General features: G+C 44.0%; 1 protein-coding gene across 1 annotated transcript in view; it reads right to left on the minus strand.

Annotated features, from left to right (window-relative positions):
• Ptpn21 (protein tyrosine phosphatase non-receptor type 21) overlaps nucleotides 1-19,640 on the minus strand; it is a 56,756-nt gene that overhangs the window by 14,888 nt on the left and 22,228 nt on the right. Inside the window, 8 exon segments of the mRNA XM_048362889.1 lie at nucleotides 1,324-1,408; nucleotides 3,217-3,277; nucleotides 12,103-12,182; nucleotides 14,253-14,340; nucleotides 15,396-15,484; nucleotides 15,966-16,053; nucleotides 18,397-18,467; nucleotides 19,480-19,547. Of these exon segments, the coding sequence (XP_048218846.1) occupies nucleotides 1,324-1,408; nucleotides 3,217-3,277; nucleotides 12,103-12,182; nucleotides 14,253-14,340; nucleotides 15,396-15,484; nucleotides 15,966-16,053; nucleotides 18,397-18,467; nucleotides 19,480-19,547 (630 nt within the window).

The raw sequence follows: 19,640 nt of genomic DNA on the forward strand, positions 1-19,640 counted from the left end.
ATTAAATTAAAAATGAGAAAAACAACTCAGTCCTAGGCACTACACACCTGTAATCCTAGCTACTCGGGAGGCTGAGGTTTGAGGATCATAGTTCAAAGTCAGCTCGTGCAGAAAAGTCCCCATGAGTCTCATATCGCCAATCAACTACTCAAAAAGAGCCGGAAGTGGTGCTATGGTTCAAGTGACAGAGCACTAGCCTTGAGCAAAAAGAGGTTCAGGGAAAGCACCCAGGCCCTGGGTTCAAGCCTCACGACCTTGGGGGGGGGGGGGGGAGGTTCGGCTTTAAGGCAGTTGTCATAAATATAAAACATGTGAAAACTACAATAATCAAGGATTATTGTTACAACAGGAAGTTCTCAAAGTAAGTCTGGACATGCTTTCCCAGAAACCAAAAGAGCACTTTTAAAGGTTATTGGGAAGAAGTAGCTCAGGTGGTAGAGCACTAACTTTGAGCAAAATACCTCAAGTACAGGACCCAATCCCCTGAGTTCAAGCCCATGACTGGCACACAATACACAAGGTTATTGGGAGCCAAGTACAGAGGCACATGCATTTAATTTCAGCACCTGGGTTTGGGGAAATGGAAAGGCAGGAGGATCATAGGTTCAAGACCATCCTCTGGACTACATGGCAAGGTCCTGTCAAGATGGGAAAAACGCTAATGAGAGAAAGAACTTAGGAGAGTTGGAGGGACAGCTCAAGGGTAGAGCAGTAGCCTGGCAAGTATGAAGCCCTGAGCTCAAACCCCCAGTACATACATGTATGCATGCATATACACACACACACACACACACACATATATATACATACATGAATGGACTTACAAACCAGCTTGAAGGGAATACAACTGGCTAAACTTGGGGTTTGAACATGAAAATTTGATACTGTCTTCAACATATATTCAAGAAAGAACTTGAATGGAATGGCATTTGCTCTTTTCTTTTTTTGTGTACAGGGCTTGGGGTTCGAACCCGGGCCCCATGCCCTGACTTGGCTTTTTTAATCAAGTCTAGTGCTCTTACCACTTGAGCCACACCGCTTCTTATGGATTTTTTTGGTGGCTGAATGAAGGTAAGAGTCTCATAGACTTTACTAATTGGGCTGGCTTCAAACCACAACCCTCAAATCTCAGCCTCCTGAATAACCAAGATTACAAGCATGAGCTAGCTACCAGTGCCCTGCTGTAATGGCTTTATCTATGAATTTGGGGTGGCTATAACCACAACGATGATTTGGGGGTAAAACATCAGCCTAAAACTACCCAGGCTTCGAGACCTCCAGGTCTCCCACAGAGGTATTCATTACAGAACGAGTGTACTTTACCTTGGGAAGATGCATATGGCTCTGTGTAATGTCCATTGTAATGCAGCTGGGGTGGGGGGGCCATCACATAGGGCTGGGGTTTCGGCTAAGAAATGGAAAGTTGGACACAGGGTGAACAAATGATGCCAGGTGAACAAATACAGCCGTGGTACTCACTGGACACTATGTTGAAAATGAACTACACAACTTGTGAGTGGGAAAGGAGACAACAACTGGGAGAGAGCGAGGGAAGGGGTGACATTGTCCAAAAAGAAATGTACTCTCTACCTGACTTCAGAAACAGTAACCCCTCTGCACACCACCATTATAATAATTAATTTTTTTAAAAACCAAACAGTGCTTACATAACAGAGGTGAAATAATTCTCTGCTCATTCTCTCTCCATTAAGAAATATGTAGGGGGGGGGGGCCTGGGGATATGGCCTAGTGGCAAGAGTGCTCGCCTTGTATACATGAAGCCCTGGGTTCAATTCCCCAGCACCACATATACAGAAAATGGCCAGAAGTGGCACTGTGGCTCAAGTGGCAGAGAGCTAGCCTTGAGCAAAAAGAAGCCAGGGATAGTGCTCAGGCCCTGAGTCCAAGCCCCAGGACTGGCCACAAAAAAAAAAAAAAAAAAAAAGAAAGATGTAAAGGGGCTGGGACCATGGCCTAGTGGCAAGAGTGCTTGCCTCATATACATGAAGCCCTGGGTTCGATTCCCCAGCACCACATATATAGAAAATGGCCAGAGGTGGCACTGTGGCTCAAGTGGCAGAGTGCTAGCCTTGAGCAAAAGAAGCCAGGGACAGTGCTCAGGTCCTGAGTCCAAGGCCCAGGACTGACAAAAAAAAAAAAGAAATATGTAAAGGAGTTAACTATGTTTTATATGGTAAATAAACATGGAAGATGCAATAGGTCCTACCATTTCTATCATTGTAATACCAAGCCCAATGCATGGATGCAGAGATCACCAAGAACATGGGGGCAGCACAAGAAAATCCTCATCCGTGCCAGGCGCCAGTGATGTCTGCAATCCTAGCTACTCAGGAGGCTGAGATATGAGGATTGCGGTTCAAAACCAGCCCAGGCAGGAAAGTCTGTGAGATTCTTATCTCCAATTAACCACCAGAAAACTGGAAGTGGTGCTGTGGCTCAAGTGGTAGAGTGCTAGCCTTGAGCTAAAGAGCTCAGGGGCAGCACCCAGACCCAGAGTTCAAGGCCCAGGAGTGACCAAAAAAAAAAAAAAAGAAAGAAAGAAAGAAAGAAAGCAAAGAAATTCATACCCAAATGGTTACGAACAAAAAGGAATAAATACAAAATTTCCTTATAAAGCCACAAATATAAGGGGATTATGCAGCCTATACAATTTTTGTGTCTTTTGTTGTCATTTGCTTTTGCCACTCCTGGGTCTTGAACTCTTGATGCCTGGGCACTGTCCCTGAGTTCTTTTGCTCAAGGCTAGCACCCTACTACTTGAGCCACAGCACCATTTCCAGCTTTTTCTGTGCTTAATTGGAGATAAGAGTATCAAGGACTTTCCTTCCCAAGCTGGCTTTGAACTGTGGTCCTCAGATCTCAGCCTCCTGAGTAGCTAGGATCATAGGCATGAGCCACCGGCACCCAGCTAGCCTATACCATTTTATTGACAAAGTCATCCAGTAATTTAAGCATCTATCAACTTCTCATTGTTCTTGGCTAACATTTAAAATCTGTAGTATTTGAAGTGGATCTTAATATTTCAGTATGAATATAATTTTGAACCTACGGAAAAATCACCACTTCTCTGGATAAAATGACCCAATGTCAGCATACTTGTGTTCAAATTCAAACACTACCAAAAAGAGCCTATTTGATCAAGGAAAATGACAGCACTACAAGAAAGCCAGCAATCCCATGTTCCTTCTTTCTTACCAGAGACAACCTTGAAGATGATCTCCTTCTGATTGGGTTTGTGGCCACAGTCTGAGTTTGCCTATAAAAGATACAACAGTGAGTGAGTGTGCATACTTCTTAGCCTCGCCAAAATAAATGAGAAATCTCCCAAGGCAAAAATTAGAAACCAGGGGCTGCGGGGCTGGGACTATGGCCTAGTGGCAAGAGTGCTTGCCTTGTATACATGAGGCCCTGGGTTCGATTCCTCAGCACCACATATACAGAAAATGGCCAGAAGTGGCGCTGTGGCTCAAGTGGCAGAGTGCTAGCCTTGAGCAAAAAAGAAGCCAGGGACAGTGTTCAGGCCCTGAGTTCACAACCTAGGACTGGCCAAAAAAAAAAGAAAAAAGAAACCAGGGGCTGGGGATATGGCCTAGTGGCAAGAGTGCTTGCCTTGTATACATGAGGCCCTGGGTTCGATTCCTCAGCACCACATATACAGAAAACGGCCAGAAGTGGCACTGTGGCTCAAGTGGCAGAGTGCTAGCCTTGAGCAAAAAGAAGCCAGGGACAGTGCTCAGGCCCTGAGTTCAAGGCCCAGGACTGGCCAAAAAAAAAAAAAAATTAGAAACCAGAAAAGAGCACTGCTACCTCCATGGAACCTCTGCCTTTCCCTATGTTTGCTAGTGTTGGGATTTGAACACAAAAGCCCCTGCCTATTACCCAGCTCGCTTGCTAGGCTGGTACTCTACCACTTGTGCCACGTCTTCAGCTTAGCTTTTTGCTGTTTAATTGGTGTCCCGTGGACTTTTCATCCCTGGACTGGTGTGAAATTTCCATCTTCCAGAACTCAGCCTCCTCAGTAGCTGGGATACTCCAGGTATGAGCCACACCCACCAGTACCAGTCCTTAAATAGCTATAGATATATATATTTTTTGAACCACCTGAGAGTATTAAGGAATGCTAATATTTACTTGATAATTTGAAATGTTAAACTATCCATGCCATTTCATCTCTGAATAAACTATTAGATGAAAAAGGGGGCAAGAAACAGAAAAGCTCATTTGTAACTCAAACAGAAACTTTTATTTTTTCTCTTGCACCACGTGGTCAGTTTTACTGCAAACAAGACCTTGGAACCTAAACAAGTTGGTCTCTTGGCTTCTTGGTGACACATACATCATCCAAGGATTTTTTCTTTTAATCTTTTTGCCATCTGATGCTGGCTTGTGAGCTTATGTAATATATAACCACCAATGACAAAAGATGTTTTCTGACCTTTGGTGAGACCTTTGGTATTATAAGAACTATTTACTACTCTGTACATCACCTTTATAATAACAATTAAAAATTTTTAAAGAGAACTACTTACTGGACAATCCCTTCTCACAAAGTGAACATTTAAAGAGCAAATTTACCACAGTAACAAGCCTCTTTTTTTTTTCCAGTTAACACAGTTCTTAGCATTCTGATAAACACCATTTATATTCAAGTGCTGAATTTAACTTATTTTGCCAGGACTTCTAAGATAAAATAAAACTAGTGGGCCAGGTAAACCTAGCTACTCATGAGGCTGAGATCTAAGGACTGTGGTTTGAAGACAGCCCAGGAAAAAAAGTCCTTGAGACTCTTACCTGCGATTAACTTCCAAAAGCCAGCAGAGGACCTGTGGCTCAAGTAGTAGAACACTAGCTCAGGGTGAAAAAGCTCAGGGACATCACCCCAGCCCTGAGTTTAAGTGTCAGTATGAGCACCAAACAAAAATAACAAAATTTAAAAAAACCCTAGTGGACAATAAGTATTTAGCTTCAAGGTGACTGCAAAAGACTGCAATTGTTTTTTTTTGTTGTTGTTGTTGTTGTTTTGCCAGTCCTGAGGCTTGGACTCAGGGCCTGAGCACTGTCCCCTGGCTTCTTTCTGCTCAAGGCTAGCACTCTGCCACCTGAGCCACAGCGCCACTTCTGGCCATTTTCTGTATATGTGGTGCTGGGGAATTGAACCCAGGGCTTCATGTATATGAGGCAAGCACTCTTTGCCACTAGGCCATATCCCCAGCCCTGCAACTGCTTTTATTAAGTGACTTCTTTAAAATATTTTCTTTTCTTGCTGGGCACTGACGGATGACTCACACCTGCAATCCTAGCCACTCGGATGGGACCTTGGGGTTAAAGTCTAAGCAAGAAAGTCTGTGAGACTCTTATCTCCTATGAACCACCAAAACGCCAGAAGAGGAATGTGTGGCTCAAGTAGCAGAGCACCAGCCTCAAGCAAAATAAAGCTAACGGGCAGCCCAGAAATGGTAGCTCACGCCTATAATCCTAGCTACTCAGGAGGTTGAGATCTGAGGGTTGTGGTTCAAAGCCAGCCTGGGCAGGAAAAATCACTGAGACTCTTAACTTCAAGTAACCACCAGAAAGCCCAGAAGTAACACTGTGGCTCAAGTGGTAGAGCACTAGCCTTGAGCAGAAGAGCTTCAGGGATAGTGACCAGGCCCAGAGTTCAAGCCCCATGACCAACACACACACACACACACACACACACAGCTAAGGGGCAGTGCCAGTGCCAGGTTCTAAGTTCCAAGCCCCAATACAACTTGAACAAAAAAGTTTAATCATAATAATTTCTTTTCCTTACCATTGGAAACTAGGTTGTTGTTGTTGTTGTTTTTTAAGGCTTTTTTTTTAAAAAACTGATTGTGGGGTTTAAACTTAGGACCTAGGTGCTGCCTCTAAGCTCTTTGGCTTTAGGCTGGTGCTCTACCACTTTGAGCCACAGCTTAACTTGCAATAACTTGGAGATAAGAATCTCACAGACTTTCCTGTCCTGGCTGGCTTTGAACCATAATCCTCAGATCTCAGCCTCCTGAGTAACCTAGGATTACAGGTGTGAGGCATTAGTGAGGCCCAGCTAACAGACATCTTTTCTAAAGGACATTTCATCCTTCTAATGTTCATGTTAATGAGACTAACCTACATGATGGCACCTGGGCCTTTTCTAGAACGTAAGATGCTGCATTCTATCACTTCAAGATTTACATTGCCTATGGCTTTCCTCACTGGGGTCAGAGTTAAGCAGAGGTGCACTCAGGGCTTCCCGGCTTTATATTCGGTCTCTCAGAAAGTCACTGTCTACACAGACTGAACTCTTTTAAGTACCATAAACTCAAGAACAGAGAAAAAAGATTACTGATCGAATAGACTGTTGACAAACTCCTACATGTCCATAGCTGCCCAGCCTGGGGCAAAAACAAAACTGAAACACAACCCCAGGATGCAGGGCCCAGGAGCAGAGGGCAAAAACTCCCAGCCATGTTATCTCTGCTGGCATCTTGCTGGCAGCTCCCAGTAAGGAAGCAACGACTGCCCAGCGCAGAAGCCAGTTCTGCTATATGTAAAAGAAACAAGTACATACTCTACCTACCAAACTGTTCGGCCTGTAGTTCTAATAGTCTAACCTCCTTCTTTTCTCCTCAGCACAGTTTGCTCTGTGATGAGCCATCACCAACTCAGCACACAGAGAAAACCATGTAACTAACTCCTGAGCATACTTTCCAGACACGTGGGGGTGGTTTCTGTGCTGATGAATGCTATTAAATAAGAGACAGGGCTGAGAATATGACCCAGTAGTAGAGTGCTTGCCTCGTATACATGAGGCCCTGGGTTCGATTCCGCAGCACCACATATATAGAAAAAGCCCGAAGTGGAGCTGTGGCTCAAGAGTTAGAGTGCCAGCCTTGAGCAAAGAGAAGCCAGGGACACTGCTCAGGCCCGGAGTTCAAGCCCCAGGACTGGTAAAAAAAAAAAAAAAAATACAAGACAACTTTAAAAAAAAAACCTCAGCCTGGATCCAGTGGCTCCCCACTGTAATCCTAGACACACGGGAGGATGAGATCTGACAATCATGGTTCGATGCCAGCCACAGTAGAAATCCCTACAACTCTTATCTCCAATTAACCAGCAAAAAGCCAAAAGTGGAGCTGTGGCTCAATTGGCAGAACACAAGCCTTGAGCAAAAATTAAGCAAGCGACAGTGCCCACGCCCTTAGTTCAAGCCCTAGGACCAGCACGTACACACGCACACACCCAATTCTCCTAGAAGAACTCACTGGCAAGTGAGTACTAGAGGAGATCACAAATAAAACAGCAGTCCACCCAATACTGCTCATCGAAACTGTGCTAAGGACAGATGAGATTATCTCAGGGAACCAAAACACCAACCCTGAAAGAGAGGTCCGGTTAGTATCCTGACTTACAGGTGAGGAAAGTGATACTTAGATTAAGTAAACCAGTCCAGGTCATGTGACAAGCGAATAGCAGAACCAGCATTTGAACAGGCAGGTCTGCTGGGTTTCCAACAGCAGCTTCTGGAAGTTATGTGTGTGCCTCCTCCCCGACCCCAACGAGCTTGTAAGCTTCAGAGGTCACACGAGTCACAGCACCGCCGGTGCCCCCGCACACTGGCCGTGTGCACAACAAAGGAATGACATCGTGAGCAGACACTGACAGGACCTCATTCCTGAGCGCCTACCGTTGAGCCCACGTGTCTGAGACTTTGTGAGCTTCCTTTCAGTTGTCAACTATTTATCTATATTTGGTGAAGGGGAAATTCTGATGAGTAAAAAAAAAAAAATGTATTGGATGGTGAAAAACCTATAGAATGACTTTGCTCTTGAACTTTCCCTAAGGGTAACAAAACATCATCTCTCCCTGTCTTTCTCTCTGTATTCTGTCTAGACTGCTTCAAGGTGGCTGGCCTGGCTCCCACTTGTCGCAGCCCCCTCCTGGGAGGGGGCTAGGGAGCAGCTAGGGAGAAGGAGAGGACTCAGAGAATCACCTCAGGTAAAAGGACAGAACACCCGACTGGCTCCGCAGACAGAGTTTTCTACAATGATACTGACCTTTGCCTACGCGATCAGGAAGGAAATCTGCCTCTCTCCAGCTGTCCCCCATGATCCTGTCCCCAAATCTTGTCTGGAAGGGAGGGAAGCGATCCACTCACTGCTCGCTCCGTGGCTGCTCTTCAATTCCAACCTCTTAACTGCCTCGCTCTTTCCCCAGCATCCCCAGAAAGGAACAAGCCATGGGCCAGAGGACTGGAAAGGGAGAAGTCTGTTCCACCATTTCCCAGGATTCCTACAGGCCCAGCAAGTCTATGGTGGACCCAGAAGAAAACAGAGCAGCCTCTTTCCCCTTCCAGGCAGGGAGGACCTATGCCTTCTGGTCTCTTGGTCAGAGGTCACTGGCTTCGAGGTTCATCAACAGCCCTAACCTACAGGGGGCGCTCACGCACGCTCTACGGCATCCAGCCACCAGCACGCTGCTGACTGAAATCCAAGTTTTTCTACAGTCTCTTGGGTCACTTGGTTTTGCAGGATGGAGGATACAACCCACCAAGAGGGGAAGCAACGACAGCAGTCTTTTCCTTGTCCAAATTAGAGAGGTCAGTTACGGCATGGCCAGAACTGGGGCTTAAGACAGGGAAGACGGGGTTAGAAAATGTTTTTGAACTAAACCAACACTAAAGGAAGGTTAAAAGTCCTATCATCCCTGTTTTCTAAATAAAAGACAAAAGGAAACTCTTAGCCAATGTCTTTAAAGGCTCAGGTGACATAAAACGATGTTACTGTTAGCTGATACCATTGTATCACATCATTGTTGAATACAGTACTACAGTTTTCTGGATTAAGGCTAGCTAAATCCCCTAAGGCTATCCCAACACCATGGCATTGTACATTGGGACTGGGATGAGGAGACACTGTGGAGAAGAAGCCTCTTTTCCATGTAAGTAGACTCCATCTCTAAGCCACCCTTGCCCTGGGCCTGAACCAAGTGTCCAGTTCCAGGCCAGCTACAGTTTTGTTAACCGTCTGGGCCAGGACAAGTCTACCAAAATTCCAGGAGCATCATAGTGTTAAATGTAACTAAACAATCCATGTTGAAAGCCTAAAAAGAAATGGTTGTTTGCCAGGCGTCTATGGCTCACACCTATAACTCTAGCTACTCAGGGGCTGAAATATGAGGATCACAGTTTGAAGCCAGTCCAGACAGACTTAAAAGGCCCCATGAGACTCGTATCTCCAACTAACCACTCAAAAACTGGTAGTCGAGTGTGGCTCAAAGTAGTAGAGCACTAGAGCAAAACTGCTCAGGGGCAGCGCCCAGGGCCTGAGTTCAAGCCCTAGCACCGACAACAACAACAAAAAAAGTTACTAAAACTGAAGTCATTTTCAATTTTATTCCCCATCAAAATATTGAAAGCTCCTATTAAAAGTTTCATTTCCTTTACATGGAAAAATAAATACAATGAAAAATGTTAAGCTCTTACAGAATAAATCATAAATCACAGAGAAGTGTCTGCAAAAGTGGGCTTCTATCATCTTTGAATATATACAGATCTAAAACAAAGTTTGGAAAATATCTTTTTAAAAATAACTTCTACATTAGAGTCACATGTCCCATATATAAGTATATTATATACATTTAGTAATGACTTTAATGTGGCTTTATTCACACCTGTCAATAATATCAATATTCCAAACATTACAGTAGTCACACTGTATAATTTGCCACAATCACACACTCACTTGTTGCTTTCTTTCTGAATTAGAAATCATCCCTGCCGGGTGTCAGTGGTTCACACCTGTAATCCTAGCTACTCAGGAGGCTGAGATCTGAGAATCGAGGTTCAAAGCCAGCCCAGGCAGGAAAATCCATGAGACTCATCTCCAATTAACCACCAGAAAACTGGAAGTGGTACTGTGGCTCAAGTGGTAGAGCACTAGTCTTCAGCTGAACTGCACAGGGACAGCACCCAGGTAGGCCCAGAGTTCAAGCCCCATGACCAACAACAAAAAAAAAATCATCCCTAAGCCAGGCACCAGTGGCTCACACTTGTAATCTTAACTGCTTAGGAGGCTGAGATCTGATTATTACAGTTCAAAGCCAGCAACAGCAAGAAAGTCTGTGAGACTCTTATCTCCAATTGATCACTCAAAAAAACGGGAAGTAGTGGTAGAACGCTAGCCTTCAGCACAAAGAGGCTCAGGGACAGCGCCAGGCCCTGAATTCAAGCCCTACAATTGACCAATTTTTTTTTTTAAAAAGCCTGAATCAAACTGTGATTCAAGTGATAGAGTGCTAGCCTTGAGCAAAAAAAGCACAGTGATAGCATCTAGGCCCTGAGTTCAAATCCCAAGACCGGCCCGCGCACACGTGCCAACACACACACATGCGCGCGCGCACACGCACACACAAAATCATCACTAGGTGACATTCATCAAAAAAATCAATTAATACAGATATGCCTATTGGAAGGGTACTATGGTTTAATCAAAATGATTGATTGTCCAGTCTTTTCTATTAGAGGAAAGAACTCAGGTAATGATATAGACCACTACAATAAATGCCATATTCCAACAGATTGCCTATCTGCTGCTTGAAGCTCAAAACACAAAAACACATTTCTGCACAGAAGTCATGGCCTACATGGCTGGGTAGCAAGGCCAGCCAGAGGAACCCGTGATGCACTGATTCTGGACTAGCAGTACCACTGAATCTAACCACTAGGGGGCACACTTGCAAACACAAATGCCCTCCAAGGCACAGAGCCAGCAGAAAAGCCAGGCCATGGCACAAAGAACCAAACTATGTCCTTTGAAGGAAAATGAGTGAAACTGGAGAGTATTAGGTTAAAGACCAGACTCATAAAGGCAACCATGACATATTTTCTCTCATCCGTGTTGGAAAAAAGAGAAAGTATAGACAGGTGAATATTACCAAAGTAAGTTATATGCAAGTATAAAAAAATGTTATAGCTAGTAGCAATAGCTAGATGCAGGTGGCTCATGCCTGTAGTCCTAGCTACTCAGGAAGCTGAGACTTGAGGATCACGGTTCAAAGCCAACTGAGGCAGGGAAGTCCATGAGGTTCTTATCTCCAACTACTCAAAAAAAGCCAGAAGTGGTGCTGTGGCTCAAGTGGTCAAGCACTAGCCTAGAATACAGAGACAGTGCCCAGGCCCTGAGTTCAAGCCCTAGGATTGGCACCAAAAAAAAAGGGGGGGGGTGAGAGATGGGAGGAGATGGAGAGAAGTTTGGTTTAGACATTTCAGATTGAGGTACCTTATAGGTGAAGTAAGCAGAGGGATTCAGGAGCATCCTCAGGAGAGGGCTGAGCAAAAGGTAAAATCAACGCATTGGCAAGAAGGCCGGAGGCCGCTTGAAGGCTGAGAGTGGAGAAGAAACAGCCCAGAGCCAGGATCTCCGAGGAGGAGCTGCCCTGGCATGGAGGAAGGACGGGCCACCGTGCCACCCGCGGCATGGAGCAGATGAAGGACAGAGAGGGTGAAAGTCACCTGATTATGGCAAGCAGTGCCTAGTGTGAACCTTGGGAAAATCAGGTGTGGAAGGAGGGGGACCAAGAAATGATTCTCTTGCTTCTCTATTGCCCCCAACTTTCACCCTATTCTACTAAAATAAACCTTTGCTAACACGAAAAAGAAGAAAGAGGAGGAGGAGGCAGCAATGATGTTAATTCTTCAAGTGGCTTGAGAAGCTGAGTATTTATGCAGAAAACTGACCAGGGTGTCAATTAAAAAATATTACTCCCTATGCTCTCTCTTTTTTTTTTTTAACTTTTGAGAATCAGGATGGTTCTAATAGACATAATTGAAAGAAATCCTAAGAGACATAACTGTGATCAGAAGTTGTTACAAAGCCAAAATGAGAAAAAATGGAGATATTATTTTAATAAACAAAAAGATTATTTACTAGATACTGTCGAAAAGCTACTACTTGATAAGATATACCTTTGTAGATGATACATTAAGGCTCAAGATTAAAATTTCCAAGTTCATTATTTTCTACAGTTTCTCTTTTGTTTTTTTTTTACTTTGCACAATTTCTAGAAGGAACAGGATATACTCACAGGTTACACTGGTTCATCCTGTAAAATTTGTGTCGTGCAACACACAGTCTCCACACATACTTCGCTGTTTCCATGTCTTCCTGGCAAGCGAAATGGGAATAAAGTCACATGAATGCCCACAGGCATGTGCAAACGTGCGCACGTGCATGCGCGCACACATGCATACATGCAAATTTGAACACTGAGGCTAAGACCCAGCTGGGTGACATTCTGTGCAAGTCACATCATAACTCTCCCACTTTCTAATACTGTGCCTGTTGTACAAACACAACAAGAATTTAAATAACAAGGGCTGGAAGTGTGGCTCAGGTGGTAGGGTGCCAGCCAATGTGTATAAAGCCTCAAACAGTCCCAATCACAAATGGGGGGCGGGGGGGGGGGAAGGAATTTAAGTTACAAAGACAGATGATCTGTTCCAATAGTGTGAGTGGGATATTTAAATGACTTGGAAATTTAAAACATAAAAATACCTTTTTTTTTTTTTTTTTTTTTGTCGATCCTGGGGCTTGAACTCAGGACCTGAGCCCTGTCCCTAAGCTTTTTTTTTTTTGCCAGTCGTGAGGCTTGAACTCAGGGTTTGAGCACTGTCCCTGGCTTCTTTTTGCTCAAGGCTAGCACTCTGCCACTTGAGCCACAGCCCCACTGCTGGCCTTTTCTATGTATGTGGTGCTGAGGAATTGAACCCAGGGCTTCATATATACAAGGCAGGCACTCTACCACTAGGCCACATTCCCAGCCCCTTGTCCCTAAGCTTTTTGCTCAAGACTATATAGCTCTACCACTTTGAGCCACAGCACCACTTCCAGTTTTCTGGTGGCTAATTGGAGATAAGAGTCTCACACACTTTTCTGCCCCGGGCTGTCTTGGAACAGGGATCCTCAGATCTCAGCCTCCTGAGTAGCTAGGATTGCAGACCTAAGCAACCAGTGTCCTGCTCAATTTTTATTCTTTCTTTCTTTCTTTTTTGTTTTTGCTGGTCCTAGGACTTGAACTCGCATTCTACCACTTGAGCCACAGCTCCACTTCCAGCTTTTTCTGTGATGAGAGATAAGAGTCTCATGGACTTCCCTACCTGGCTAGCTTTGAACTATGATCCTCAGATCTCAGCCTCTTGAGTAGCTATGATTATAACCTGAGCCACTAAGCACCCAGCTCAATTTTTATTCTTGACATATATACTTAAAGAGTTGTTAAACATTGTCTTTGTCAAAAGTAAAAGCAAGTAACTATTAAATAGCTATTTCTGTAGATCTATTCATTACCAATTAATCTATCATTGCTTATTTTGCCCTCTACTTGGTCTCTTTAATTTACAGGTCATCTTAACTGCAAAATACTTACCCAAAGACTCATTCTTTCATCTAACAATATCTACAGAGCAGTTTTTTTCAATGCTTCTAGGGATTTAACTCGGGGCAGGCACTCTACCACTTGAACCACTCTGCCAGAACCCTTCTGCGTGTATTTTCAAGATGGGATCTCATTTTTATTTGGTTTTAGTTTTTTGCCACTCCTAGGGCTTGAACTCAGGGCCTGAGCACTGTCCCTGGCTTCTTTTTGCTCAAGGCTAACACTCTGCCACTTGAGCCACAGCGCCACTTCCGGCTTTTTCTATATACGTGGTGCTGAGGAATCGAACCCAGGGCTCCATGTATACGAGACAAGCACTTTACCACTAGGCCACATTCCCAGCCCCTGGGATCTCATTTTTATGCCCAGGCTGGCCTGGATAGGACCCCTCTTATTTGTGCATCCCTTTCTCTCCGGGATGACAAGTATGTACTACTGTACCCAGCCACTGTGCTTCCCTCAGTGCTTGGGATGACAGGCATATGCCCCTGTGCCCAGCCATTGACTGAGAATCTCACCAACTTTTATCCAGACTGGCCTTGAATGGCGATCCTCAATCTCTACCTCCCAAAGTAGGTAGGATTATAGGTGTGGGCCACCACTCCTGGCTGAGCACCCACGTTTTGCTAAGTGTTATTCTGCAAAATGGTATATTATAAAACTTCATGTCTTATAAAATTATGAAATACTACCATTTTAATGCCACCCCCGACTCCACAAACATACAAGGGCACAGGCATGCTAACTTGTTAACTCTTAGGAAGAACATTCCCCGCTCAGATTCCTTACTGTTCACTCACAGTTTGAAACTGGATGGTCTCCTCTTTACTTGCCAGCTCTAATGAAAAAAAGGACTTGTTGTGGGACATGTTTGCAATGTCATGCCACCTAAGGACAGCAGAAAACAGCAACGTGAGTACTCATACCTACTACAGGACACCAAGTTGTCCCTTAAACTTGGCACATGAGTTACTATTTGTTCATTGTTTTTGAAAACACACAGTGTTTAATCAGCCATGGTGCACTTTCTAATTCAGATCATAGCATCCAGTTTCAAAACCACAAAACACAGCCAGGTGAGAGGGGCCCAGGCTTGTAATCCTAGCTACTCAAGAGGCTGAGGTTTGAGGATCAAGGTTTTAAGCCAGTCGGGACAGGAAAGTATTGAGACTCTTATCTCTAATTAACTGCCCAAAAGCCAGAAGTGGTGCTATGGTGGTAAAGTAAAAGAGCTCAGGGACAGAGTCCAGGCTCACAGTTCCAGCGACATGATGGGAGGGGGAAGGGGAGATTCTAATGTGGAACAACATGGTTCAATTCACTAGTTTTAAGATATAAATTGGCCCCCTGAAGCCATGTGCAAATCTGGTGTTAAAGAATCTCACACCACTATTAGCATATCCTTACTGGCTTTTCTTCTACATACACTCCAAGACTGACCCAAACAAAGAGAATCACTATTATACAATCTGGGGGGTAGGGAGGGAGGGGGGCGTCCATTGGGGGAAAGGGATCAGCATTGCCAAAGTAATTGAAATTTGCTGAGATGTTGGTATTTAAGGAATTTCGTTACATAACTAAAGCCAAAAGAAAGATCTAGATTTTCCACAACAATAGTCCTAGAAACCCAGAGCTCAAAGGAAAACTTCACATTAAGATTAGGAATAGCCTCCAAATTGGGGGGGGGGGGGGAGGAGACACACATCATTTCAAGCATCTTACAAGCCTTGCTTGCATCTTGTAAGAAAGCACCATTTTATACATAGTCGGTTTTGAAGAAGGTAATGGAGTAACATTTTACTCTAGAAAGTGATTATTTCCACCTTCTCTTGACAAACTGGGAGAAACTTGGAAGCAACTTAACTACAACAAATACTTTAAAAAAGAAAAAGGTCACCAACAGGAGTCACAGAATGTATACAGAAAGAAGGAAGAAAACATACCTAAATATCACAGGAGGCCTCCCATTCTTGTGTTTCACAAAGACACCTTCGAGACACGCTCCGATGGATATGTCGCTCCCTTGGCTGTCCTGAAACGGGGGGAGCAGGAAAGCTACACTGAGGAAATAGTTGCAGAGAGCTGACAACAACATGCACTGGCCCGAACCTGCCTTCTAGGAATGAAACCCTCAGAAGAACTAAGAGTAAAGCAGGCCGAATGAGATGAATGGATTTATCTGGGAAACAGCTCTGAAAATACAAGGCATGGGGATCCTTAAGGAATATGCAATCTGTTGTTTTACTACAAAAACTCTGGTCACAAGGACCTTGGCTTTTAAGCTTTCAGGAGGTTTGCACATCAAGGCACATGCAAGCTTTCTCTCCTCGCTCAAATTGCTAAGTCTTCTCCCCCCACCCCCACCCCTTTTTAGACACAATCTTGATATGTCGCCCATGCTTACTTTAATCCCCAGGGGTGTGCCTAACTCAGCCTCCCAGAGAGCTGAAACTACAGGTGCTTGCCACTGTGCCCTGCTTGCCAAGCCTGATTTTGGAGAACCCCTGCCTTACCTTGGCAGGGTAACTCTCTTCTCCATAGCCATCCATTCTCTCCACCTCTTGCATATACAGCATTTCAGCATCGGGAGCTGTAAGTCCTCTGAGACCCAAAAGACAGTGGTGAGATGGTTTACAAAAGTAGAACTTTTTAAACTATAGCTTAAGAGGTACATATCAATTTGACCTAAGACATTATAGACGTTTCAGGCTTCTCTGCAACACTGACTATAATGATCCTCCTGCAAAAGTGAACTCTGCAATTCTGCCAAAGCACTAGAATGCTGTGCTGTATGTCAGGGTGACGTACTCAAGATCTAACCTTTTAATTTTAGGCAGGTAAGAGCAAAGGCAAGGGATGAGGCAATCCCTAAAATAGCTCCAAGTTAAAGCCAGGATGTTCTTTTTTTCTTTTTTGTGCCAGTCCCTGGGCTTGAACTCAGAGCCTAGGCACTGTCCTTGAGCTTTTCTGCTCAAGAGTAGTGCTATACCACTTGATATGGCTTTTTGGTAGTTTTTTATTGGCAATAAGAGTCGTACAGGCTTTGCTGCCCAAGCTTGCTTCAAACCGAGATCCTGGGAGCACAGCTTCTTGAGTAGCTAGGACAACAGGCGTGAGCTATGGGTACCCTTGCTCAAATCCACGTTTTTTTCCTATATCACCAAGTAATTGTTCAACTGTCCCCACATATCAGGCATTATTGAAAATCATATGTTCAAGTCAAATGATAAATGCAGGGAATAGGGACCCGAGGATGGTAGGTATAAATTCTCCTTCCACTCAGGAGACTGAAACACTGCAGAAAGCCAGGTGCTGGTGGCTCACACCTGTAATCCTAGCAACTCAGGAAGGTGAGCCGAGGGTAGAGCTTCAAAGCCAGCCCAGACAGGACCGTCCCTGAAGACTCCCATCTCCGGTTCACCACCAGAAAACCCAAAGTGGAGCTAAACCCAAAGTGGCTCAAAGTATAAAGCGCTCGCCTTGAACAAAAAGAACTCAAGAACAGCACCTTGGCCCTGAGTTCAAACCCCATAACCAAAAGAGAAAAAGGGAAAGCCGGGAGTCCATGGCTCATGGCTCATATCTACAATCTCATCTACCTCAGAAGCTGAAATCTCAGGATCACAGTTTGAAGCCCGTCTGGGCAAGAAAAAATGGAGACAATATTTACCTAAAAATTTACTATAATTGTATGGTAAATAAGTACCTGGAACTGTGTAGCACTTGGCTTACAGCTAAAATTCTCTAAGAAAGAACTTTTCTTACATATATCAAAGAAAGTCAACATCCTCGGGCAGACATATGCAGCAGCCGTTATGGAAATAAGTACCAGAGCTCCTATCACAGTCCACAAGCAGCACTGGCAGAAGGCTGACAGGAAGGAGCACATCTGTAATTCTGGAGGCTAAGGCTGGAGAATTGTAAGAACCCAGGTTAAGCAGTGCTTGCCTAGCGTATACAAGGCTCTGGGGTTAATCCCTAGTACCACAAAAAGCATATAGAAAATGGCAATTGTTACTGAATTGTAAAAGAAAACAAAAACCAGACACGGGTGGCTCCCACCTGTAATCTGAGCTACTTAGCAGGCTGAGAGCGGAAGTCCTTGTAGTTCAAAGCCAGCTCAGGCAAGCAAGTCCATGAGACTCTCATATCCAACTAACCATCAAAAAGGTGGAAGTGCAGCTATGGCTCAAGTGGTAGAGTGCCAGTCTTGAGGGAAAAAGAAAAGGGACAGCACCCAGGCCCTGAGAACATGAAGAACTCTCCCTAGAAATCACTTATAAAGTTTTTTGGGGGTTTTTTTGCCAGTCCTGGGGCTTGGACTCAGGGCCTGAGCACTGTCCCTGGCTTCTTTTTGCTCAAGGCTAGCACTCTGCCACTTGAGTCACAGTGCCACTTCTGGCCATTTTCTGTATATGTGGTGCTGGGGAATCGAACCCAGGGCTTCAAGTATACGAGGCAAGCGCTCTTGCCACTAGGCCATATCCCCAGCCCCCCTGGCTTCTTCTTGCTCAAGGCTAGCACTCTGCCACTTGAGCCACAGCGCCACTTCTGGCCATTTTCTGTATATGTGGTGCTGGGGAATCAAACCCAGGGCCTCATGTATACAAGGCAAGCACTCTTTCCACTAGGCCATATCCCCAGCCCCATTTATAAAGTTTTGATTACCAAACAAACTTCTAATATAAGGGGTGACGGACTGGTATCAATGACTAGCTGCTTTCTATTTCCTCAGTTTCCTAATTGGTAAGATGGATAAGAAATAAGCCAATACAGGCAAGTGCTCAATACTTGGCATATGGTCACTTACCATGAACTTCCTATAAAAGCAATAGTAGCAGCTACAGTAAAGCTGTCAATATACATTTCATCTATCAACACATATTGCACATCCAAGCAAGTATTAATTCCATACCAGTTCCCTGTCTTATATCTTAATGTTACCTGTATTTCTGATGTAATAAGGCCACTTTCTGGGTTGCTTCTTCCAATACTTTTTCATCCTGTAACCACTCCTATAAGACAGAAAGCAGTTTAAAACATGTAAACTTAGGAAAAATCACTGCTACTTTTATTGGCTCATCATTTCTAGTAAAACTGTAACTACTGAGCCAGACACCACTGGCTCACGCCTATAATCCTAGCTACTCAGGAGGCTGAGATCTAAGGATCGCAGTTCAAAGCCAGCATGAGTAGAAAAGTCTATGAGACTCTTATCTCCAATTAACTACCAGAAAACTTGAGCGCTGTGGCTCAAGTGGTAGAAAACTAGCCTTGAACACAAAGAGACTCAGGGACGGTGCCCAGGCCCTGAGTTCATAGACACAAAACCAATCAAAAAAAAAAAAAAAGAAGAAGAAGAAGAAGAAAAAACTATAACTAATATCACTATGAGTGGTTGGCTTGCATATCTAACTTTGATCTTTCTGAGGAAGTAACTGTCTTCTGCTTAGGAGCCTAAATAACTTGCCTTGCCTTCTCAACTCATCCCAAAGAAAGTTTTAGCTGAGTTATTTCAGATTGGTAACACTTATTAGCCACTTCTGAGCCCCGTGCAAAAATATCCGGTGCATTCTCTGGCTAGCTGTGTAGATTCTCAAGAGTGCATTCCACCTCCCTCGGTTGTTTCAAATATAGTTTTCGTGTCATTTCCAACTGCAATAACTTTAAAAAGTTGAGCTGGGACTTTCTGATCAGAAGCCAAATTCATTTCAACATTAACTTTGTGATACTTCAAGCCTCCAGTTAAAAGCAAAAGTGCTGTGTGCTATTTAGAAGCCAAGAAAGCATCCCTCTCCTTAGACTCAAATTCAAATAGAGAAAGCTATTTCTTTAAGCATACCAGAGTAAAATGGCACTTGGGATGTATTCCAGAGGGAACTGATTGAACACTAAGTCCTACCTAGAAACTCTAGCATACAGACTTCATTTCAGGAATTAAGAAGAAATTGTTCATAAAACTGGGGAAGACATTGGGAAGAAATTGTTTATTTAAAAAAAAAAAGGCCCAATAATCAAAAGTCTTACCACAGGAAACAAGGCAAATTTCTGAAGAAAGTCTTGGGATTCATACTGATCAAAGTCACCAAAATCAGCTATTAATTAAAAAAGAAGATAAATAGTCACACTGATTATATTTTCTTGGCATGGCAAAAAATGCGAAATAAAACTCAATTCACAGTAAGCTG

This window comes from Perognathus longimembris, chromosome 14, assembly GCF_023159225.1.
Source record: "Perognathus longimembris pacificus isolate PPM17 chromosome 14, ASM2315922v1, whole genome shotgun sequence".
NCBI classification, from domain to species: domain Eukaryota; kingdom Metazoa; phylum Chordata; class Mammalia; order Rodentia; family Heteromyidae; genus Perognathus; species Perognathus longimembris.